Source organism: Corvus moneduloides, chromosome Z, assembly GCF_009650955.1.
Source record: "Corvus moneduloides isolate bCorMon1 chromosome Z, bCorMon1.pri, whole genome shotgun sequence".
Classification (NCBI taxonomy): Eukaryota; Metazoa; Chordata; class Aves; order Passeriformes; family Corvidae; genus Corvus; species Corvus moneduloides.
The window spans coordinates 29,040,816-29,067,034 of record NC_045511.1 but is presented as its reverse complement, the minus strand read 5'-3'; the positions used below and the strand labels follow the sequence as shown (position 1 = coordinate 29,067,034).

The 26,219-nt window shown below is 41.6% G+C and overlaps 1 protein-coding gene across 1 annotated transcript in view; it reads left to right on the top strand.

Annotated features, from left to right (window-relative positions):
- The first annotated feature begins 15,691 nt into the window (after positions 1–15,691).
- DGKQ (diacylglycerol kinase theta) overlaps positions 15,692–26,219 on the top strand; it is a 90,707-nt gene continuing 80,179 nt past the window's right edge. Inside the window, 1 exon segment of the mRNA XM_032097096.1 lies at positions 15,692–15,917. Within this exon segment, the coding sequence (XP_031952987.1) occupies positions 15,692–15,917 (226 nt within the window).

The window sequence follows — 26,219 nt, the reverse complement described above, 5'->3', positions numbered from 1 at the left end:
TGTTTCTACATGACACCACAAAACAGTAGATGACTCTGATGGTAGGAAAACCCAGAGAATTTCTAAAACCTCTTAGTGCTTTCCTTACAGCTTTAGATGTTTCATTATTTGATAGAAGTTTTATTTTTGTATATGTTTAATTAATAGTAATAACAGCATTTCAAGTATGTTCTTGAAATCTCTTTGTGAGATTAAGTCCTGTAATGACTCTCTGGGTCATTTCCTTTAAAAATAATATCTAAAACTTTAAATTTTGTTGTTGTTTCTAACAGAACAGACTTCCAAGGCCCATGTGTATCAGCAAGTTTAAGTTTTGAATCATGAATAAAATCCTTCATACCTAGATACCAAAGCAATTGCTGCAAAATCTGATTGACCTAAAATCTCTTGGACAAAAAGCAAAGACTAGTGAAAACAGCAGGTCAGCAACAGAAATGGGAAAACCGTACATCAGCTCTGACTTTTCCCAGTAAATATCTTCAGGGTTTGTATTTTCTGTTCTGTGGGGAGGGAAGGCCCCTGAAGATGATGGGTAGAAGGGAAGATTTTATATCCCAGAAAAAGAGGCAGAACTGCTTCAGTCTCTACTAGTTCTGTGTAAGGACACAGAGGCCATAATGGGATTGGAAGACAGGCTGTTCATTCAAGGGTTTATGGCAATGCTGTCTGAACGTTATTGCTGGTCTTTCCAGCATTTGAGTATTTGAGGCTGTCATTCTTCTCAGTGGGGCCGAGTTTACAATAATGTGTCTTATTTAGCAGATGACTGAAAATGTGTGGGTTTGCCTTTCTCCCAAGACTGTCAGGAGGTGAGAACTATATTAGATCCATTGTTTGTAAGGAAGATGTTAACTGAAATGGGTTCTTGGGTTTAGGATCAGATTGCAAGGATGTCCAACAGTTTTCTTGGACAATCACGCATTGTGCTAAATCAGGATTAAAAAAATATATTTTCTGTTCTTGCAGTGAAGATGGATACAAATAGGAGTAACAATGCCTTTCATATTGCAGTCATGTGCATCCTAGTGTTTTTAGGGTTTTTCATGAAATTATTTCACAGCAGATGAGGAACTATGTGTCAGACCTTTGGCCTTTCTGTCTTACTGAAATCCATTTACAAGAAGCTTGGTCTAACATCAGATTCCTTCTGGAGTGTTCTTTGAGGTTTTTCACCAATGTCCTAGAAGCCAAGGGAGCATATCATATCTGTTCAATTCCTATCTGACTTCACTATTGTGTCTCTAAACATATTTCACTCTTTCTGATCCTATCAAGAAGTTACAAATACTTTGAATTCCCAAGAGACAGCTTTCAGCTTATTACAGCAAATAAAGCCATAACATACAGCAGTAGACTTCAGTGTTGTAGTAATCTTCCATGAAGGCTCAGCTGATCACTGAGATTGCAGCAATCACAGGATTGCTGCAATCACAGGATTGCTGCAATCAGTCTCAAACTGGGCTGGGATAGGGCTGATGGGGAGACAATAAACTTGAGCTGGCAACCTACAGGACCCAGAGCTTTGGAGCTGTCATCAAAAAGAAGTGTCTGCATGTGTCCTGCTTTTCCTGGCTCTCTGCAGTATAATGAAAAGGTCTGGTGAGGTTTACTCTGGTGTGCTGTGTCCCCATAAGCAGCACTTAAGGGTACATAATTTAACATACTATGCTCTACAGAGCATATGAATTTATATATTCATATGAGTTCAACACTCAGTAAAAGTGTTTCACTCCAGGAAGCCATCTGTGAATGAGTTGAAGAACTGGTGAGATGGTAGCCTGCAGGTTATGGCCTACAGCTTGTCCTGAGTACAGGAAAATATGTTTGGTGGCTCATGAAGGAGTTCATGCTGAGTTTTCATTGTCAGTCATGACTGTTTTAAGCTGTTCAAATTGCTAATGTGCAACAGGAGTACAAGTCTAAAAATAGAGAGTTTGACAGCTCTCAGAAGACCTCTCAGAAATACCAGAGTGGATTCTGGCTATTCAACTAAGTGAGGGCCTACTGCATCTCCCACTTTAAAGCAGATGATTGTGCATCCTCTAAAGGAAATTCTGTGGTCAGCAGATTTTAATAAATATATTATAATTTGCTTGTGGTCTTAGCACTGGTTTACTCAATTGTCTTTCTTTAAATGAGTCCTCACAGAATTGCAGCAATGTTTATTGAACTTCGGGTTCAGTAGCAAAACAAAGATTTAAGTTCTGCCATCTACTGGTTAAACGGGGTTTAGCACAGGCTCGTTGTCACTCCTACCAGTCCTATTCTTAGTCCCGAGTAGAAACTCACACAAGTGTACTGCCAAGGAATAATACCTTTTTCTTGCAGAATAAAGGCATTTGTTCGACTCTTCCACAGGAACTGAAGAAAAGGGGCTTGAGGATCGGACTATGTACCCAGAATTAAAGTATAAATTGTCTGAGACAAGTAAAACTCTTTGCTGTCAGCACTGCACCTTCAGCACCAGATCATGTAATGCTTTTGGAGAATTCCTTCCAAAGCAGGTAATCTATGATCAGCTTATAGTTGCTGTATGGAGCATGAGAAAGAAAAACTCTTTGCACCATAGAAGTAGAAGGATTGTTCATGTTCTTTTCAAGAGTAATGACATCACTCGCAGTAAATGCAGAAATCTTTGTTGACCATCAGTGTATTTCCCTTCTTATCTGGAATGGTGAAGAGGACTTTAACCCAGACTAGATTCCTGTGAATGCTCACCTGAAAACAACCCATATTCAAAATGTCCTTTAAGCTTTTGGTGTATAGGCAATGTAAAACACCTTTACACACAGTAAGATTAGACTTGTGCTGTTCATAGTTTGTGTTGCAGTTGAACTAAAACTCCCTTACTGAGCTCAGGACTCTGACAGAACATGTTACTCATCTGATACAGCAGGAGAAAGTGGGGAGCAAACTAATGCAGAAAGTTGGTAGAAGAAACAAACTCTGAAGCCCAGGCAATTTACTATCTATCATGTGGCTAGTCTAAGATACTGGTTTTCACTTTGCCACTGTACCTGACCAAAGAATTTGCACACACAGTCACTAACCCTTATCTAACAAGCATCTGTTGCCTACTACACACTTGTTGCATGCATTTGGTGACTGGTATAACATAACAGCCTTGAGAATTCACTACAGCACTGCCCTTCCATTCCCTGTACTGACTAGTAATTACTTGCAGCTTCTCTGACATATAGAACTTGGTAAAAAACAACTGGCACATTATAGAAAGCAATAAAAATCATGCTTTTTGAAAAGAGGTCCATATTTTATACTGCCTATACTTACACATTTTGCTCAAGGAGCATTAAAGTTGCACAGAAAAGCAGTAAGAATTCCTTTGCTGCACTCCAATGGTAGACTGTTTGTGATGTCTGTAACATTTTACTTATCGTTATGCCTGAACATGAGTGACTAACTGCTCTTAACTACTTTTCAGTGAAAAATTGGATACTGCCTATTCTTCCCAAGGCGTTTGGACTAGTACTTTGCTTTTGGATTCCTCAATTTTCCTGCAGCAAATTAACATGCTGAATAAAACTAGCAATTGCAATTTAAGAGTATTCCACTTAGTTTCTTGCAAGGCTTCCTGAACAGAGCAGATCATATCATCAGATCACATATGATATGGCATAGTCAGGATGGATGTTTCCCTGACATGTTTTCCTGCCGCTGAGGGCAGAGAGCAAATGCATCATGAAGAATATACCCTGACCGCTAGTGAAAGTGAGAGCATAGAGCTAAATTACATCTCACAAAAGTTGTCTTTTTTGCCCGTTTGCAAGTAGTTAAATTCTTTGCACACAAACACAGAACATGGGGATAACATAGTGAGGAAGACAGAGGCTGGGGGGCTTTTTTACCCCATTTCTGAGTACAACATTGAGATGCCATGAGAATGGGAAATCCTCTACTACTGCTCTGTGTGCAAATAGTACCTCCATTGTTAGTCTCTCTTCAGTGAACAGACTGCCTCATTTACCAGAGACCTTAAAGAAAAGCTGTGATTGTGCCAAGAGAAAGTTACCCAGTGGGATCTCCTACGAAATCTTAAGTTGAATGTTACCAAGCTCTCAGTGCTTCATTTCCATCAGTGAAATCTCATTCACCGCTTTTTTCCTAATGCACTTCAGCACTCCAGTGCTTAGATTTCCGTGATGTCAGTGATCTGTGGTGGGAATCTGCACAATTCATGGCTTTTCTGTCCTGTAACCAGCCTGCAGGTGGGTCCCTGCAGTTGGGATGAACTCTCAGCTTCTCTCCAGGCTCATCACAGCTTGGTGCTGGAGGTGCTGGTGCCTGTTCCCATATTGTAATGCACAGGTGCAGGATCACAGTTAACTTGGTGGTAGGCCCATTTATAAGTTGGATGCTCATTTCCTTTGGCCTGTGGGGATTTTAATGTCATCAGCTTCTTTAAGAATAAGGGCCACTGTCACATTTCCTTTCCTGCCTGACACTCTGAAATGTCACACTGTTGTCCAAGCTATTGGCTGCCCTGCACACCTTGAAAATTTCTATCCATGACTGCCTGCTGGTCCTGCCCAATTATGTCACAGAGCACATGAGCAGGTTTTTAATTACTTGCAGCATGGATTGGAAAACTCACATTCTTTCTGAAATCTTGAACTGAGTTACACATTGTAAAATTTTGCCTGTGTAACAAGGTGATAAAGCAATCCAACAGCCCTGCTGGAAGAATGTGGGGAACTGCTTTAATACTGAACTTGGATCTAACTTTAGGGTTGCCCCTGCTCTGAGCTCCAGAGTCCTCTCCCATTCCACATTATTCAATGAAATGAACACCTACAAAACCAGTGCTTGCAGCAGCATTCACAGGAATTATCTTTCCATTAATCAACCATGGACTGGCCTCAACAGAATTTATTCATTTATTTAGAATATTTTAGTTGCAAACATTAGTTGCAAACTTCATTATAGAGCAGAAAAAGGAAATGTAGTGGTAACAAGAAGAAGCAAATGGGGACTTGGTACATAACGGAGCAGTTTTTATTGTTCACAGATAGAGAGACACTTCTGCTCCTCCTTCTGTTTTCGTTATTGTGGAACACAGCAGCTCCAAATCAATGCTTTCTTGGTCAGGGGGTGTTTACTTCTGTACAGATGTACCAGAGAGGAGCAGTGATCCACTGGTGAGGGGCAGCTGGCCTTAAGCACAGCATTTCCATTACAGGGGACACCGAGGGTGCACAAAGTACTGCTGAAGACTGTGCTGGAGCCAGCACGATAGCATGCCCCTTAGCACCAGCCCAAATGCTGCTCCAAGAGAACATGGGGGGCCCTGCAGGTATAGGGTTATATGGAGTGCTAGGTGCCTCTTTCCAGGGTGATACTGGCCTCGTCCAGGGGAGATTGAGGTCTGGCTGAGGTGAAGGGCTCAGGTGCAGGACTCAGGTGCAGGGCTGCCTGGTGCAGCAGCTGTGGGAGAAGGCAGCACACCACATAGCACCAGGAAGGATGAACAAGAGGGCAACAGGATCCCTCCAAGGAGATGCTTGTGCAGAGGCAAGTGCTGTATCCCTCTGCAGCAGTGATGGGTGCAGGACTCTGGCTGAGTGAAGAGCACTTTGGTTCAGGCATCACTGGGAGTCAGCCCGGCTTGTGTATACCCAGAGAACTGTGCCGGGCCATTGCCTTCTCAGGAACCAAGAAGCCTAGATCACAACTTACCAGGACCTAACAGAACCGTCCTGAGCAGGACTAGACAAAACTAAAACTGCTGTGGTTATATTCCTGTGCCAAGCAGGTTAACTACAAATCAACCACATTACACTACAGATATCTGTAGCCCCACCCTGAGACCACTGAGCTCTCCTGTACAGCAGTGGGTTGTAGTTGTTTAATTACATTACTATTTAATTACCATTCAATAATTGTTTAATTATAATTTTATAATTATTTAATCATCAATAAACTCCTTTAACTCCACTATGATGACTTACTTAAGAATTTATCTGCAACAGCTGCTTAAGAGGTGGGACAGCTAAAAGGTTATGCTGGACTCTGCACCAGGTTTGGACTCCCAAGGTGGGAAGGTTGAGACTCCCAAGGTGGAAATGTTGGGAGCTTGTGACTCCTGGCAACAGGAAAATGACTCCTTTTGGTCACGTAGGTATGAACTGAAGGCACTCAGGTGCCATACTCTGAAAATAGATAAACAGAAACAAGATGGGTTGGGAAAGACATCTGAGCCCCTCACAAGGGCAGAGCAAGTCATGGTGGCTGGGGACTCTACTTCTGCTGACCTCACTGTCAGAAGGTTTGCTGCTTGCCAGGGCCTTTGATCTGCGGTGCTTTTGTCAAGCCCTCAGACCATCACCTCCTGTCATCCATGTGGGCACCAGTGACACAGCCAAAGGAGAATCTCACGCATGAGCACATCACTCTGGAGTCTAGCACACGTGGTATTTCTTTACATTCTTGCTGGTGATGGACTAGATGTATCCTGCAGGCCAACAGCTTCTATTAGGCATAGACATAAAAAATACTATGTATTTATATATATGCACATATATAAAAAGTGGTGGTTTATATACTGGGGTTTTGATATATTATTAGAATGTAGAATCAGAAGTTGCAATGTGGTTTTAACAACAAGACTTGGATATTTTATTTTCAGAGTGCACAACTCTTACTAAACCTTAACAGCAATCTGTTATTCCATACGTGGGTGTTTCTGCATATTTGGCAGTTCGGAATGCATTAAGGTACTCTATTCATAAGAATTGCTTACATGTTCCCGAGGTCTAGAGACAAAACATGACTAAAAAGTTAAACTAGCAATCCTTTACAATAAATTAATCAAACCCTAGATGGTTTTTCAGTTGGTTGGTTGGTTGGTGTTTTCCTCCCAGAGAAGTGATTCATTAACTCTGAGCAAATCCCTTATGTACTTTGTCAGGAAGTTATTTGTTCTGAAATTTAAGACCTGGAAATAAGCTATTAAATATTAAAATCAGTGTATTTGAAGCACAATAACTTGCCTGTCAAATCATCATATTTGTTAGCTGGCTGGGCCTAAAATTTCAGCTTCTTGACTTTACTATGTTGTTACACAGTTTTCTTTATTTTCAGCTCTGATATGGCTTATTATTTACTAAATCTCTTATTTACTAGCAGAACTAGAGGAACTCCTGAGATAGTAAGAAGTGTAAATGCTAAAATATAATATAAGTTCTACAGTTATGTCTGCCTTTGATAAATTTATCTACCTTTTTGTTAAGTATTTAGTGCTGACTATAATGATTTTGGTGAAATAAAGACGTATTACTTGATGGGATCTCTGTACATTTTTTTTCCCCACAAGCGACGGATGAATTTAAACTGAAAGATTTTTGTCTTATTTAAGCCTCGTTACCTTTGTGAAAAGTGTGCATATAGTTGATATATAAACATTAATATGTAATTTTGTCTAGATTATGCAGTCTAATGTGTTCCTTATAACCTTTATCTGAAAAGGTATAGTCTCTTAATCTGGCTAAATAAAGAACCAAAATATGTCGAAAGACATACTATATCTTACTGCATAACTTGGAACTGGCCCAGAACTTTCTGTTGGCTTTCCACAGCAGAGCTTTTGCTTCTCTTGCTCAGGGGCAGTTGGTGCTTTAACTAACAAGTCAGCTCTAGATTTATTTCTAGTGTGATCAAAACGCTTGTTTTAAAGACTTTTTTTTCAGGAAGTAACTGTAGAGCTATTATGAAGCAAAAAAATACCCAAACTAATTATATGCTAGGTACTTACCTTTATTTTTTGTAGTGTGGATATATGACATTGAATTTCTCTTTTGTTTCCTCTTGCAAGACAAAGAGTGCGCAAACATGATCTAATACTTTTGTTGTCTCTTCAGCCGTGAGATTTTGAAAAAAAAAGGAAGGTATCTTTTTGGTTCAGACAAGTTGGAGAGGTGAAAAAGCTGCGAATCTGAAACCTCTCTTACTTAGGAAGGTGATACTTCGTGAGGCACGAACTTGGAGAGGTGAAAAAGCTGCGAATCTGAAACCTCTCTTACTTAGGAAGGTGATACTTCGTGAGGCACTTCCTTTCATGACCCAAAACAGCTTTATCCCTCACTTACCAAATACTGATGTGCTGGTTTAAACCAAATGAAACCAACCCCGCTGTAGCTCTTCTTCCCTGCTGGCTGTCAACAGGAGGGCACATTCAAAGCCACACCTGTGTTTTAAATTCTTTGTTCTTAGACGCCACAATTTATTTTAAACTTTCCTTTTCAACCTCCACATATGGTTTGTGTCATTCCTCTCTTCCAGTGCCTTGTGGTAATGAAGGGAATTCTGAAAATAGAAGTCAACAATATAGAAGATTCCAGCTAATCTACAAAGGCTTTTGCTCAGGGCTCTATGCGAGAGGTACCATTGGATTTCATACTTTCACACCTCACCAATATGTAAAGAACACATTTTATAGAAACAGAAATTTAGCAAGATTATGTAGCATCTGGGAAGCTAATTACTCCTGCTCCCATCATGTGAGTGGATGGATGAAATTGTTCGTAGCTCTCTGAGAAACCAGGAAACTGGAAGGTCAGGAGAGTCCACTGAAAAACAGCACAGTTCCATCTGCTTTTCTCCCACTACTTCCATATTTATACATTCTTATAAAATCTTCTCTGGATCCCACCTGGATGTGACATGATTATTTATTTTCAGGTTTTTTGAAGCTTGATTACAAATAAACTGCTTGTCATGGCTTAGCAAGCATAGTCCTGGAAGGGATGTCCTTGCTAAGGGGTGCTTACAGCTTCCTCTGTGACCTAACAAAACCTATCAGCTGGCCAGTTTGAATATGGACAATTCTTTAAGCCACTTAAAGTTGTGACCACCTCTGTGATACACACTTAAGAATAGAAACCCTGAGGCAGAGCTGCTCTGTCTCGTTTCCGGTGCTGGGACAGGTGGCTGCGGGGGCCAGCAGGCCCAGCCCAGGCCCTGCTCGGGCCAGGCCGGGCTGGGCCACGGGCATCCTGGAGCTGATGGGCCCTGTTCCACCTGCGGAACCCCCCCCATAACCCTGCTGTGGGCAGCTGGAGTGGCCCAGCTCCCCCTCTCCAGTTCAGCCAAGATTCAGCTGAAGCTGCAGTGCTGTCTGGCAGAGATCATGTGACCAACAGCGATAAGCGACATTCCAGCTGCAAGGCATAGGTGAGATTAACCCTTTTATTGCTATGAAGAGCTGAAAACCTGAGGGAGAAGAAAGAGGAGATGCTTAAAGCTGAAATTCTGTTGTAAAGCTATGATATATCATGTTGGAGAATGGTTAGAGGATCAGGGACATGGATTATTGATAAAGGGTACAAATCAATAGCAGAACTGTACAAGCAAAAGCCTGCACAAGAAAATGCCTCCATGAGAAAATGCCTGTGTGAGAAACAGGCCTGAGAACCAAAAAGGAGTTTTAAGGAGGTACAGTGCTGTGCTGATAAGATATACTGACCATGAGAAGGGAGGAAGATCTTTGATCTCTCAAGCCAAAACATAAATAATAGAAGCTTGCCAAATGTAGTCTTTTATCTAACCCAATTATGTAGAAGTAAGAATGCGCTTTCGTAAGCTTAAACCAATCAAGAACTGACAAGCACGTATACTGATACTATGTAAGTGCCTCTGTATTGCCAATAAACGAAGCTTGCTTTATCAATCACATTGATTGTCTGCGTGGTTTCCCCCGCTGAAGTCAGCAATATCAGAGTACCCGTTGTAATTTCATGAAGGCATGGGGGGTGGAGCGTTCAACTTGTACTTGTGAGCAAAAGCACCTGCGCTGAGATAGGCAGATGCTGACGCAGCTGTAATGTCATGAGAAGTTTGGACAGGGAGAGATGGAAGTGATGAGGACTTTTGCTCCAAATGGAAAAGGAGAAAACCTCAGTTCCTAGAGATGCTCCCAGAGATAGTCCTAGAGATGAAGATGAGGAAGACCCTTTGCTCCCAGGGAAGGAGAAGGGCCTCTGTTCTTAGAGATGAAATGCTCCCAGAGATGGGTGAAGAGAACTTTTGTTTCTGAACGGCTCAACCTTAAATTTATACCCCAGTAATTCAAGAGTGGACCCTTGAAAGAGTTGTGGAAAGAGCTGCGAGTCATGGGAAGGGACTCACATGCGAGCAGAGAACCAACCCGGGCGGCTGTCTCGTTGTGATATGTTTTCATAGCATGGAGAAGAGAGACTCCTCTTCCTAAATGGACTGAACAAGGTTATTATGGAAGTGGTAAACAGACTGAACATCTCAAGGGTTGTCTTTTTACATTGTCAGTGGGAGAAGGAAGAAGGGGGGGAGGGGAGAGGAGAGGAGAAGTGTTCTGAAGGTGTGGTATGATTTTTTTTTCTTCTTTTAGGTCTGTTAATAAAGTCCTTTATATTCTTTCAAGTTTAGTGCCTGCTTTGCGTTTCTCCTAATTCTTATCTCACAGAAGGTAAATAGTAATGAGTATTTTAGACCAAACCACTACACTGCTTCATGAAAGAATTGACTAACTGAATTTCATCATACTGAGTGTCAAGAGAGCTCTGGTATAATTAACTGTATTCCTTAAAGGATAAACACATGGTGTGATATTGATAGCACATCAAACTGATTTGATCCTTTACATAAATTTGGGATAATGTACCAGAACTTGCATTTCTCAGGTGTATTGAAGGCTTTCTACCTGTCACAGTATGTCTTCTCCCTAGATACAAAGAGTACAAGAAGGTTACAAAAGGTTCGGAAGATCCAAGGCGCAAAGCTTGTTCCATTTACTGAATACACCTCTACCAAGCCAAGAAACTTGTAAAAATGACAATTTTCCTGTACTGCCTGCCCTGAAGTTGCATGACTTGAGTTTAATGGGGTTATAGCATCCAAAGTGCTACAAAATGTTTATCTGGGTATAAAAAGAAGTAAATTTTCTTTTCAGAGGCCTCACATTTTTTTTCTTATTCTTGTCTTACTAACCTTGTGAAAACAAAGACAATGGATGCTCAAAGAATTTTGCTTGTTTTCATCTGTGAGCCACTTCTTTATAAAAAAATAAATTAAAGTATACCTAAGAAGTGGTAGTTTTATCCTGTTTGTTTCATCTTTCAGTTACCAGCAACAATTTGAGCATGAGGAAAAAAACACTTCTAGTGAGTTAATACATTTATGAATGGGACAGCTCCAGTAATAATTCTTTACCTCACTTTTCTTCTGCTTCTAGGGCAGCAGGCCTGCTACACGTGTGAAATTGAAAGGATGGCTAGCCTTCAAAAGCTGCCATATTCCATCTGCTGGCAGCAGGTGTTTTGGAAGACTTGGCTGAAGACAACCATTGGATGGTTTAGATTGTTTTGACTGGTTATACAGTTTGCTCAGAGTGAAGAAGGAAAGTTAAAGCACAAAAAGTATAGCTCTTGCCTATGTGTTGCAGCTTATAAATATATACCTGGAGAGTCAGTTGTTAAAAACTAGCCAAAATCTCACACTTCATTTACACCTTAATGATAAAAACTACCATTCCACATTCTTCTATCAAAGAACTGGTAAGTGCCCTGGTAAGTGATTCAGTAGTGTATGTAATTATTTGTTAATTGAATACGTTTTCACCTTTTAATAAAAAGATTAATTGATTACTTCCTCATGCTTTTGAGACAGCCACATTCTGACACCATTATAAAGCAGTTTCCCAGATCATAGGAAATACTCGTTCACATGAGTTTCAGCTTCCCAAATCTTGGGCCTCTGACTCTTAAGAGGGGAAGGACTATTAGATCAATACAAAAGAAAGGCATTTCAAAAGCACAGGCTGTGTTGAAAAGAAAGGCAGGACAGGCCAATGAAACTTCACTCAACCTGCTCCTCTGCTTGACTGCCTTTAGGGTAAAGAGGTTTTTCCTCAGACCCAGCCTGAACGCCTAGTTTCAAGTTCCGCCCTTTGCTTCTTGTCCTCACAGTCTTAAATTGTAACCCCTCTTCCCACGTGTCTCAAGTGGATGAACAGCAGGAGGGGGCTGGGGGAGCAAAGTCTCTCCCACTTTAAGTACAGATCAGGTTAATGATCACCCGAAGAACTTGAACATACTTAAAGTCTATGGAGCCCAATGAGATGCATCCCAGAATCCTGAGGGAACCAGCTGATGTAGTTGCCAAACCACTCTCCATGACATTTGAAAAGTTGTGGCTGTCAGGTGAAGTCTCAGGTGACTGGGAAAGGGAAAACATTGTACCCATCTTTAAAAAGGGTAGAAAGGAGGAGCCTGGGAACAACTGACCTGTCAGCCTCCCCTCCGTGCCTGGGAAGATCATGGAATAGATCCTGCTGGAAGCTGTACTAAGGCACATGGAGGACAGGGATGTGATTTGGGACAGCCAGCATGGCTTTACCAAGGGTAAGTCCTGCCTGACCAACCTGCAGGCCAGGCCTTCTATGATGGAGTGACTCCACTAGTGGACAAGGGAAGGGCAGCAGATGCCATTTATGAGGACTTTGACATTGTCCCCCACAACATCCTTCTCTCTGAATTGGAGAGAGATGGATTTGCTGGGTGAGCTGTTACACGGATAAGAAATCAGTGGCATCCAGAGGGTAGTGGTCAACAACTCTGAGTCGCAATCAGTGGGACACCAGTGACCAGCAGTGTCCCTCAGGGGCCTGTATTGGGACCAGTGTCACCTTGATTAATGACATAGGTAAAAGGGTTGAGTGCACCCTTATTGAGTTTGCAGATGACACCAAAGTGAGCGGTGCTGTTGACACTCCTGAAGGACAGGATGCCAACCAGAAGCACCCGGACAAGCTCGAGAAGTGGGCCCATAGGAATCTCATGAGGTTTAACAAGACCAAGTGCAAGGTGCTGCCCCTGGGTCAGCACATCTGGGGATGAACAGATGGAGAGCAGCCCTGTGAGAAGGCCCTGGGGGTGCTGGGGGATGAGAGGCTGGACATGACCCAGCCACGGGCACTCACAGCCCAGAGAGCCAAACGTGCCCTGGGCTGCATCCAAAGCAGCGTGGGCAGCAGGGGAGGGAGGGGATTCTGCCCCTCTGCTCTGCTCTGGTGAGACCCCACCTGGAACACTGCATCCAGCTCTGGGGTCCCAGCACAGGAAGGACAGGGACCTGTTGGAGTGAGTCCAGAGGAGGCCACCAGTATGATTAGGGGGAGGGAGAACCTCTCCTACAAGGAAAGGCAGAGAGAATTGGAATTTTCCAGCCTGGAGAACAGAAGGCACTTAATTGTAGCCTTCAAGAACCTGAGGGAACCCTACAAGACAGCTGGAGAGGGACTTCTTAAAGACCCTCTCCAGGCACTTCAAGAATAAATAAAGGCGTGTATTGACATAACAAGGAGGGAATGAAAGAGAGTGGGTTTAGATTGGATATTAGGAAAAAATTCTTTTCTGTGAGGGTGATGAGGCACTGGAAAAAGTCACCCAGAGATGCTGGGGATGCCCCAGCCCTGGAAGTGTTCCTGGTCAGTCTGGATGGGACTTTGTGCAAACTGGTCTAATGGAATGTGTCTCTGCACATGGCAGAAGAGTTAGATGATCTTTAAGTTCCTTCCAACCCAAACCAACCCTTTGATTCTATGACATGATTCATTTCTCCTGTCTGTTCAGATCCCTATGGATGGCAGTGTAATGACTGTTCCCTCAGCTTGGTGTCATGTGCAAGCTTGACATCACTTGACGATACTGCTCTCTGTGACCTTCTCAGGTTCTAGATAGACATCCTCAATGCCCAGGTCCCAGGAGAGACCCCTGTAACATTCCTCCAGGCGGAATTCAAGTATGACCCATTAACCCCTACCTGCTGAGCTCAACCATACAACTAGTTTTTTACCCATCTACTTGTCCACCCATGCTGAACCATAACGTTCCACTTTGGATACAAAAACATTATGGGAGACCAAGTCATAAACCTTGTTGAAGTCAAGGTTACACTGGTGTCCCCTCCTGCACACATCTACACATTTGTCATAGTAAGCCAACAAGTTGACCAGGCACCACTGACCATTGTCAAATCCAATATTGGCTGTTCCTCACCGTCTTCTCCTCCATGTGCCCAGAAATATGTTCCAAGAGGACTTGTCCTATGATTTTTGCAAAGACCAGAGCAAGGCTGAGTTTGAGGAAGTTGGGACCTATCACTATGTGCTTTGGCTGATTCATTGTCTTCAGCAGGCACACACCTTGAAACAAAGGGGTTTCACGTTGCTTCCCTCTTCCCTATCCTCCCTGTATATCTGGGACTTCATACAGCTCTGTGCTATCCTAGATATGTTTTCTAAATCATGTTTGTAAAAGCAATTAGAAGTATTTCAAAGCTTACGCATGTAACTACTCACTCTTTCTCCCACCATAAAAAATCATATTATGCTTTCTTTGGTCTCTTAATTATTTCTACTGTTTCTCCTTGAGAAGGCCAAATCCTTCTGATCATAACTACATTAATATTCACAACATGGAAAGGAGATGTAATGTAAGAGTAGTAGAAACTAGAACATGCTAAGAAATTTTAGAACTTTGCTGTTGGTCTACAGGACAAGAGGGTTTATTACACAAGGGATTTATTACACCAGGTTATTACACCCTTCACCAAAATACAGATAAATCAGAGCCGCCAGGAACAAAAATTTTAACTACTCTTTTCTTGTCTCTCATGGCTTAATGAAGGTACTTGGATGTTGTTTTGAACAGCTCAGTGGAGATTCTCAGTACAAAGCTGAGATTAAGGACCCAGTCAGACAAGTTGAGATGTGGACAGCATACATCAATATACACAAAATCCGAAGTCATAGCCTCCTTTCTTGTCCCAGCCTACTCCATCCATAATACTTTACCCAATGTAATAAGTCAAAGAAACAGAGGCATTCCAGAGACTAGCAACATGGAAACATCCAGGTGTGTAAACATTTTCCAAACTAGCAACAAGAAGGTTAAGTGAACAGAGGAAAAAAAACCCCTGTGTTACAGAAGAGGGAGGCTGCTTGGCAGAATCCTTTTTCTGATGAAGTCAGAGATGTTGACTGTAGAAAGCAAAACCTACAGCAAATCGTCTTCTTCTGGCAATGCATCATCACAAATCTTCCTGAGGTGGAGCTTTGTGCGCTCTAAAATGGTACAATGATGGGATAGCAAAACCTTCCCGATTAATGTCACGGCAAGAAACTGGAGGTCTTTCCTCTGAGTCCAGAGAATGGCAATGAAGCTGACGAAGGGGCTGGAGCACAAGTCTTACAAGGAGACGCCGAGGGAGCTGTGGTTGTTTAGCCTGGAGAAAAGGAGGCTCAAGGGTGACATTATCACTCTCTACAACTCTCTGACAGGAGGTTGTAGCCGGGTGGGCGTCGGTCTCTTCTCCGAGGCAGCTAGAGACAGGAGAGAGGACATGATCTCAAGCTGCGCCAGGGGAGGTTTAGGATGGACACCAGGAGAAGTTTCTCCACAGAACGCGTGGTTAGACACTGGGCCGGGCTGCCCGGGGAGGCGGTGAGGCCGGCGCCGCCGGAGGTGCTGAAGGACAGGCCGGGCGCGGCGCTGAGGGCGCGGCCAGCAGGGGGCAGCGCGCGCCGCCCGCCGGGCGCTGCCGCGGCGCCGCCCCCGCCCGCCCCCGCCACCGCCCCGGGGCGGAAGCGCGGGCGAGCGAGCGGCGGCCGGCGCGGAGCGCGCGGAGCGGGCGCCCGGCGGGAATGGCGGACGGGGCGCGCTCGCTGCGCGGCGGCGGTAGCGGGAGCGGGAGCGGGAGCGGCGGCGGCAGCCCGGCCTCCAGCCCGGTGCTGGGCGGGCGGGGCCGCGCCGCGGCGGGGGGCGGCAGCCCCCCGGGCCACGCGTTCCGCAGGGTGACCCTGACCAAGCCCACCTTCTGCCACTACTGCACCGACTTCATCTGGGGGCTGGCCGGCTACCAGTGCGAGGGTAAGGGGCTGCCGGGGCGGCGGCAGCGGGCGTGCGGGACCTGCCGGGGACGCGTCCGGGGCGAGGCGGGGAGGGGGAGGAAAAATTGCCTAAACCCACTACTGATAAAAACTCTGTTCATAATTAGTATCAACTATAGGACTCAAATCTAATGCTAAAATCTAATGCAGAGCCACAATACTAAAACACAATACTGAAATACAGTAATAAAAATAGTGCATTCTATCCCAAAAAGAAGTATCTAAGGGTAGTAATAAAAATTCTAATAATAGTAACAAAAATTCTAATAATAATAATCATAAACTGCAACAAAAATTCTAATAGTCGTAAACTGCAAAAATCAAGTCTGAAAACAACAGTAGTACTGAAAATTTTGCTGTTATTAAAAATGGTAGGAATAAATTCTATTCACGATAATAATAATAGTTTCTAACAAAAATAACAAAAAATCAGAGGTGTGTCGCTCCTCACTCCTGTGTGGTGACATGGATGTGTGCTGTGATCCAGCAATGCTCCAGCGCATGCTGGGGTAAACACGCTGTGAGCCACCAAGCACCTCAGCAGCTCACAGTGAATCCATCCCAGGGGCACCCTTACCTGCTGAAATGCCTGATAGCATGGAGAATCTGAGACCTGTGTGGAGTTTGAACCTTTTAAACCTTGGCTCATGCCAGGAAGGGGAGAAGGAATCGCTGGGTTTCCTTGCATTGCGGCAGCTGAGGTTCTTGGAAGGGACAAAATTGTGACCTGTTCTGATGCAGCAAAATCCAGTGGTGTCATAGGAAGAAGAGTGGATCTCTGTGTCCCGCTTTAAAGGAAAACAAACACATCACCACCAACAACAAAAAACCCAAACAGAACAGCACAAAACATGATGTCTTCATGAGCATATGCAGTCCAGCTGGTTTGGGTTGCAGCTCCAAGGCCAGGTCTGAAGAGTCAGGTTGTACAAAACCCTCATTGTTTTGGTGGGTGTCAAACAAGGCTGTAGGTGTAGAACAAGTACCCTGCCGTTCTTGAAATAGCTCCTGCCTTTTGTCATTGCCATGGGTAAAGAGGGTGCAGGATTAAGTTAGGTAGAAGTCATGTTCCTGTGTGGTGCAAAGCAAGTCTTGCGAGGAGGGCTTTATATTTGCTTAAAAGTTTTCTGAGAGAAGTGTTGTTCTGTCTGTGTAGTGTAAAGTCACTGCTTATCCTAATAAGCAAAAAAGCTGGAAACTCAAAGGATGATTTCTTTCATTGTGAAAATGAAATGTGCAGAGCCAGTCTTCTATGGTCTCTTCTATCACTGACTTAAAAAATGGCAAATTTTTGGAGTCATAAAACTGAGTGTTCAGGTGCCAGTTTGTCAGTTAAAGATCTGAACAGTTTTGGTAATGCTAACAGGTAGAAAAACGTGAAAGGAGCAGAATGTCCAGAATGTCTCACTTTTTTTTTTCCCCACTCACATATTACATATTGCAGGTAGTGTATTGCTGCAAGTTGCATTTAGGATTTTTTCCTAGTTTTCCACTGAGAATTTTTGTTCTGGAACTGTTTCCCTTGGCTTTTCCAGCAGAATTCTGGATAAGCATCCTTAGCACCACTGTTTAATGACCATGTGCTGATGAGGCACTTCCAAGCTACACGGTTAAAATATCTCTTTTAAATCTACATCTGAAAACTCCACCCCAAGCAAGTCACCTCTGTGAGGGGTAATATGAGAGAGAGGAAATACTCTTAGTTTTCATTAGCTCTAACATTCTCTGCTCAGAGTGTGTAGGGAAACCCTGTAATGGCACCTGCACATCAGTGTCTCCAGTGGGTGAAGAACTGATTTTTTTTTTGTTCGCTTGTTTGTTTTTGTTTTTTGTCCTTTTGTCTGTTTTCAACCGCTATGCTTAGAGTCATGTTTGTCTTTCCAACAACTTACTGCTAAACAACAAATCTCAAAACCACCTGATGGGTCATTTGCTCACAGTGTCTGCTTCTGACAAGTTCCAAGTTATTTAATAATTGCTAATATGATTTCTTAAATGGTATTTTAAGTAAATTCCATTTAATAGTTGCGTCGTTGTCACATTTACCGTAACTAATGGAGTTTGATCATTGCACTTTAGAAAGTGGTAGAAGGAGTGCCAGGCTATTAAAACAAAAAAGTAACCCACCTAGCTATTAGTGAAGGAAACATTTGCTGTAGACTTGAAAAACATGATAGATAATTGCTGCCTCCTTTTTCTTCTCTGCAGAGTCTAGGTTTGCAGGTGTAATTGCAGCTGTCTTTGGACTATTTTTGATAAACCACCTACAGGCTTCAACATGAAGGCATCGAGGGGCCTTTCTCTAAGTGGATTTGCAGTGGTTCCAGATCTGTGGGTTCAGATGTTCAGTCTCCTGATGCTGTTTGTGTTGACGTTCCCTGAAGCTGGTTCTTACCAAAACAGAAAGCTTCCATACTTTGAAGGGAACCAAGCATGCTGATGATGTGACTCCACCAGTTATCGAAAGGAAAGAAGAAAAATAAAAGAAACAAACTGGAAAAGCCCACCTCTTATCTGTCATTAGTTTGAGTAAATGACCTGGGTTTGTGTTTTAATAGTGATTGCCCTTTAGACCCTTGAAGAATGGCATTTTCTATGTGTGAATGATCAAGTTTGTGGAGTTTTTCTATAAACTTATCAGATACTCAGGAGACTGGCATGTGCCCATGTGGCTTACATAGCTGTGTAGCAAAAGTACAAGAAAATACAACAAATTCTCAAAACATTCCTGATAGTGCAGGCCAAGATGGTCCTTAGCTTTTCTTCTGTGAATTCCTAAAAGTACACAGGAGGGGTGCTCTGATGCTCTCCGTGGAAGGTACAAAGTGTCCTGCATCTAATCTGTTTAAAAGTAAGATACTGTTTCCCACTCCAGTTCAGGGCCACATCACTGTTACCAGCACTTTGTATGGGATTGAAGGTACTCCAGGGGAGAATTGCAGCTCTCTTGCGTAGATTGGCAAGGTATTTTTACAAGTGAAACTTTACAGGGAAGGCAGTAGTCTTCCTGTGTGGATTAGGTGTCCAGTTGGATCTGAAGATGTCACTGTATTAAGTTTCTGTGCGCATATTTATTGTAATATCAATCAACCAGGCTTGCATCTGTGGTTTATTCACATGTCCTCCCCACCCCAACAAATCTGTTTTCTGCAAACCTTTCATAAATAACTATTTTTCTTATCACTTTACTGATTGTGGCTGTGACTTCCTTTGATAAGTGTGTGTGTATGTGTGACAGAATAAGTGATGCTTGACTTGTAGCATGAAAAGCTGCTCTCTTATATTGCTCTTGCTTTCCTAAGCATGGTCATTTCAGGTTTGAGTGGGTTTAAATTTCCTCAGGCTTGGCAAAGAGGAGGCAGTGTAAGTGACTGAGGTTTTGTGCACACGTGTATGGATCTTAAAAACGAAAAATACTAGATATATGAAGTCTGTATAAGAAGTAAAGAGAGAGCTCTTACTGGTAGTTCACAGAAGGACCAATTTCATACGCTAAAACATAGCAGATATTTTATACTGGAGCTGGGATTAGTTTTAGCCACCAATAAATAAATTTCTTTTCACAGTGCTTTTATTTTACATAAAACACTTCAAGGAAAAAAAAATTGGAAGAATCGTGAATCTGTACAGTTTTGGGGGCTACAAATATTTCCAGTTCTATAAAACTTTCTAACCTAAAGTCAGTTTGGTTTATTTTAGCCAAAGATAAAATGTAGGGGATTTAAGTTATAAGCAGGTTTGCTGGCAAATTTACAATTGTTTAACCATTTTAGGTTTTTTATATCTATATATTTCATTAGAATATTTACGGGAAACTGCAGTCAAGGACTTCTTGATATGTTTTGTGTCTGTTTCTACTAGGGAAATGCTGTTTGGGCAGGTAGGGCACCTGTCTTGATATGAAGGCCCTAAGTCAAGTACTGTTTTGGGAAACAGCATCCTTGTTTTCTGTTTTTGTTTTGGGGGTTGGAGAGGAGTTGGGAGGGGGGACAATTTTTTTTTAGGCTTCTAAGCAGAACCTCCAAACTTATTCCAAGATGTATAAAGCTTTGTTTCTCTTAATCTGATTTAGATGTTAGCTGACAACACCACAGCTTTTCCAGAATAAAATGTAAACTGGATCTGAGCTGTATTTATGCCGTAAATCTCAGATTTGGCAAGAGAGCCAGAAAGCTGCTGTGATTTATACAGGCATGTCCCAGATAAGGACAAGCCATGTTGTTCCTTGTTGATTTAGAAGAGCTTGGAGATGTTCAGACAGCATTTGCAGCAGTCTTCAGATGCATATTTTGGACACACTTTGAATGCAGTCTATTACATTAAAAGGCTGTTCTAAGAAAATAGAGTCAGATAGGGAAGGTGTGTTAAAGCTGGGAGTTTGTTGAGATATGGAAGTAGTAGCAGGGAATAAGGGGGCAAGGGGCAATCTCCTTGAACTCTCATCCTTTCTAGTTCTGTTTTTGAGACAGACATCTGAAACATCCTTGACCCTACAGGTTTCATTCAGATCTGTTTTGAAGGAAGTGGGTGATGTATGAGATTCCCCCCAAAGTCTTAATGCTTGCAGTTCAAAAGGAAAAACATATTCTTCCTTCTTGTGATGAGCTTCTCTTGCTTTTGGTACATTTTGAACTAAAAATAAAAGCTGCAAGAAGGTAAAACCACAGTACAATTTTGCTTCTATCCTCCAATCAGTTTGAATTTTCAAGACTTTGCTTGCTTTATTCTTCAGTGGTTTTCTTGTGGGTGGTGGGGCCTTTCCGTGCAACAACAAGATGTTTGGTGCTGTAATGTTAAAGTGAATTTTGCTACATTTAGAGCTTAGACGGAGCAAACAAAGACTGTCAAAAAAGAAAAAAAAAGCCAAACAAACACACACACCAAAAAAATTCCACAAAATAAAACCTTACACAGCAACTTTGCTCAGTTCTGGTTAAGCTGATATACATGTTGAGAAAAATGTTTGGAGCATTGACTGACATATTGAAAAATGCAATTTACTGGTCTGGATTTGAAGGATAATCTGTTATGTACTGAAGAGAATTTATGCTTTTCTTTTCCCTGCCTCCTTCTGACAGAGCCTCAGAGGAAAATATCACTGTCACCATCAGTGATGCAGAGAAAAGGACAGCAAGCTTTGTGAGAATGCACACAGCTTTTGTAGCTGGAAGCTATAGTTTGTGTTGATAGCATTAGCCCAGATTTCAGTCCAGAAACTCAATTAGGTAGTAAATAACTTACTGCAGAAGGTGCTAAAGCCTGTAATCCAATACCAAGCCATGCACAGCACTTTCATATATCATCTGTGTTACTGCCTCAGTCTGACTCGTTGAGCAGTGACAAAAGCAGTAAGGAAGGTGCTCATCATGGTGTGAAGTGGCTGTGGCTGGTGCTCTGCACGTTCTCTTTCTGGATGATCATTCATCAAATATACCTTAGACATAACATTCAGGTGTTTCTCAGCCGTCTTCAAGGATAGTACCCTGGGGTCCTTTTAATCTTGCATAAAATTTTTTGGTCTTCCTCTGGTAAGTTTCCCACAGATAATAGTTCTTGCAGTCCTATGCTACAGGTCTGAAAAGATTTAATTCTTTCTTGAAGTTTTGTGGGAGATAAATGCCTGACTAGTTATTCCTTTGTGGTACACAAAAGACAGTAAAGTCTAAGGCTTTCCCCGTAAAACATGTCCTAAGTACTGTACTGAGCCTTTTAACAGCATTTTCTTCAAAACTTGTGCAGTATTTCAGTCAGAAGTGACCTCAGTACTTAATGAGTGGAGAAGCACTTGCTTGTTCCAGTGATGTCTATGTGCACTTGTGGGGTGCTAATGCAGTTCCTGCTTCAGGTTTGCTTTCTTTTTGGAAACTAGTACATTTTGGTAACACCTCCCCTTGCTCTAGAGATGGCATGCATTCCTTCTTTATAGATGTGGAAGTCTGTATTAACATGGGTTCCAGTGCACATCTCTGATTACTCAGTCTTCCTTCAGTTTAGTGTTCAGCAGTTTTTCGTAGTGGTGATGTTACTTGTATTTCGATGTTTCCCCGACAACGTTGGTTAATACCCTGGGGTTTTCCATGTGAAATAACCCAGCCCATTAAGCAATCACTTTCCATTGACAATTGCTTTACAGCAGGGTCCGTGCTATGTTCAATGGGCATTAATTGCTCAATTGTAGTTGTAACTCAAGGTGGGGCCTCCTTCTTTTACTGCCAGAGGGAATGGCGTGCGAGGTTTTTAGTTTCCATTCTCTGAGTAGTTTGTAACAAATGTTTCTATTGATTCCACCCACCACCACCCATACTCGGAATCCAGGAATAAGGAGTTTTGCTTCATTTTTTTTTTTGGTGGGTTCCCTCTGGGCATGGTGCCTTTAATGGTTTTTCCTTTTTGATTACATGCTGTTTATAACTCGTCCATAAAATTGCTTTGCTTCTTTGTATTCCATAGAAAGCCGGTTCTCATCCTGATTTTGGAGCACCCTTCTCAGGTGGCAGCTCTGAATTTTCATTGAACCAGGCTGTCCCTGCATGACATTTGCTTTTTGGTTATGTCACTAGTTTCTTCCAGAAGTGTTTCTAACTCTGCATTTCTTTAGCTCAAGCTGACTTCCTTCTGGGCTACTTGTTGCTCAATTAGATCCATCCCAAGCTGGCTCATGACAGCACCTTTGGTGAAACTGCTTTTGCAACACCTACAGAAGACAGGTGACTGATTTACTTGAATATGTTTAATTTGACTCGGCTCCAGTGGGGAAAGAGCAGGTTGTATGTATTATATATACACCTTTCTAAAGGATTAAACAATACATGCTGATCAACTCCTGTTCTTTTTGCATTTCCCGCCCCACCCCAGCCTTTTTATTTAATGGTAACTTTCACTTTGCGAGAAGCCTGTTAGGAAATGCTTCCAAGCAGAGAGCACGTGTATATGTCACAGTGTGATAAGGAATATGCTGGAAGCGCACTTATTTTTTTTTCTAAGTGTGCTACCACAGTAGTCTTCCTTTTAAGCCATATTGCTGCCCACTCTTGTCTCACTTGTGGAAGTTTGTTATTCAGTAGAGTACAGTCAACCCCTCATTTCACTTCCTGTTCTTACTTAAGTATTTTTATTTGCTTGACTCTAGAAGAATGGGGGTGGGGGTGTGTGTTTCTATTCATACATATATATTCACATGTATTTATGTGACTTTGTTGCTTTTTTTCCTGTTTAAAATTGAGTATCAGTGATTTATTTGGAAATATGTTTAGGGTTATTAATGTAATGTGCTGGTATCACACCAGTTGTATGATATAATTGTCGTGGCACTTACTATTGTAAAAATAACGTTGTTTAAGATCTAAAACAACTAACAGGATAAACAATGCTGTATTTAAGCCCAGTTTAATCCATCCCTGATGGTTTTACATACACAATAGTGCTAGAGAGATTCTGAATATTTGGCTAAACAGGTTTTCTTCTAAGAAATTATTGAATTATTTGAACTTCAGGTGTTAAAATAGGAGCATTGTATTGTTCTGCAGGGTAAGTTAGGTTATGGTGGGTAGGAAATTGGACATCCAGTTGAAGTGCAAGAATGCATAGAAAAAAATCTCAGTTCCTCATTGCTTTTCCTTCTGCTTGGCAGATTGTGTCACTTTTTAGTCTCTTGGTTTGTCATGCTATAATTCAGGAAATGACTCCTTCCTTTTTGTTCAATACTTTCTCTGCAGAATGTGAAAATAGTAACTGGTACACCTTGTTAACCAGTGAACATAAGAAATAATCCACTAACCAGTTCCTTAACTGGTTCCAGTAAAAATACTTCCTGAGTGCTGAACCCATTATGTGGCTGGGATCTTCATAAATACAAGGAAATTGGTAAGATTCCTCTAAACATGAAGATGGCATGAGGGAAGGTTCTGAACATAAAGTGAAAAAGCTAATCCTATTTGAGACCATGGATGCTTTCTTTCAGAATAAAAAAGGCTTTTTGTGAGATGACAGATTTTCTTCAGAATCTAGTTAGGATGGCAGAGTGAGTGTAAATCATCACACATACAAATTTGCATGAGAAACTGATAAGGACGAGCAGTCCTGGGATGTATCTCCTATAAAAAGAATCCCTTAGAATTGAAACAAAGATATGGGCTGAGCAAGAACCTAGGAAAAACTGCTTTTTCCCATTCAACCTCTTCTCGAAACAGTGTGATACAGAGTACTGAAAAAACTGATTTAAAAATTTTTGGAGAGTCACAAATACATAATTTAAAACTCTCAAGACACTTTACAAAGTTGTTGTCCAGATTCTGGGTGGATGCTGTTGGGTGTCCCAGTGGCATAGTCTTGTGCTGGAACAGTTGTGCCTGGCAGGTGTGCACGTGAGCTGTAAGCACAGTGTCTGCCCTTACTGTTGACAATTGTCACTGGTAGTCATAGAGGCCCTTCCAAAAAGCAGTCGTGATCCCTTTATCCTAGAAGGGGTTGTAAATGGTGCTTTGCAATTATGTTTGATGTTCCAACTGTCTGTCTGGATGCTGGGCAGACTTAATTCTGTAAACAGAAGATGCTGAGTGAGAAGCTGAGCAAGTGATCCAAAATGAGGAGGTGTGAAAGAAGAGATATAACCTTAAAAACAAAAACAGTTTTAGATTCCTGTTTCTATTTCTGTGCAGAAATCAAATACAGACTTACAGCTTGTATTTTCTCTTGTGAAGAAGTTAACTAACAGCAGCTGGGACTATTAGGCCTTGCTAGGCAAATTAATTAAAAAAAAATAAGCTAAAGAAGAAGGTAAAAAAGTACTATCATGTTCAAAATGCTCTACAAAACAGCCAAATATCATTGTGTTAATTTTGGTTTTGACCTCTGTTATTCTGTTCTTACTACATTTTCTTTGCTCCAGAATAGCTCCTGTTTGGCAAATGCCTAGAGATTTCTTGACACTATTGTATTTTTCATTCAAGCACTTTTTCTTCAGGTGAACCATATAGATTATTTGAAAATGAACCCGTAAGATAATGGAGAGATATTTCTTCGGGTTTTCTTTCTCACTTTTACTTTTGCTCAGTGTAACTTTTCTCTTAAATATGTTGTCGTGGGAAATCTTAAGAACCTTTCAGCATTTGTTGATAATTCATGTGTATGAATTAATAGCTGATAATGCTACATAGTAAATTAAGATCAACTGCTACAAGAACTTTCTCTGTCTGATCAGTTGAGAAGACCACATCAAACAACATTAAACTGAAATGAATATATAAACCTTTATATAATTTCCCTCTTTGGGAAAGATTTATAGTTTTTCAGGGATAGGTTTTGAATTTTACTGTTTATGAACAGAGTTATTTTGTCTTGGAAGTAGTGCTGTATTTACCAATGGTATATGTAACTTGCACTGCAGGCTTCTAATCTCCAGATAGATGTAAACACTCATCTTCTATGAATTTTGTATGATCTTAGACATGTGAAGGAGACCGTTGCTTTAATTCAGGATAAATATAGTCTTCAATCTCATCAATGACTCAAGCGTAAGTGGTGGAACTAAAACCCTCACGCTTTTTTAACAGGAATCTTTCTAAAATGCTTGAAGTGAATAAAATTAAGAATCAGGATTTTTAAAAAAATCATGAAGATCAGCACTTTGTTTTCTAGCCTTTCTGGAAATAGTGCCTTGTGAGTGTTTTGTTTTCCTGATTCACCACTGTGTGAATCATTTGCCTTTACTTTCCTGACCATGTCAATCACTTTGTAGTAACCACACTGAAGAAAATACTGAATGTACTTGCCCAGTTGGCACAGGTTTCTGTTTCTTTGTTTTCTGCATTTTTAAAAAATCTCTATTCTTTCCAGGTCTGGGGTTTTTTCACTCAAATCCTATAGTTTTATACGCTTCCAAGTGTGATGCAACTTGGAAATGAAGCCCTATAGGAATCACAAAAAAAGGTTGCTGTGGCAGCTCTGGAGTGTCTTGGGTTTTTCCTTGTTTTGTGTTGCTAGGAAGTGTTGAGATGCCTTAGATTATCCAGAGATTACCCAAGTTAAAAGTGGAAAAAAAATATTTTGGGGTTGCACAGATTAATAATTGGACCTACGTTTTAGTTATATCCGACTTTTCTTTAAAAATTATAACTGTACTGTGGAGGTATGTGGGTGCTACTGTAGCTAAGCTTAGCAGGGATTTTTGTTCTAGTATCTTCAGGATTTTTTATTATATTTTTATGTTCTGTTTTCACTTTTTAAAGCGTAGAAGAGGGATTGCAAACCTCCTGTCTACTGGTTATATCACTGGGTGGAAAAT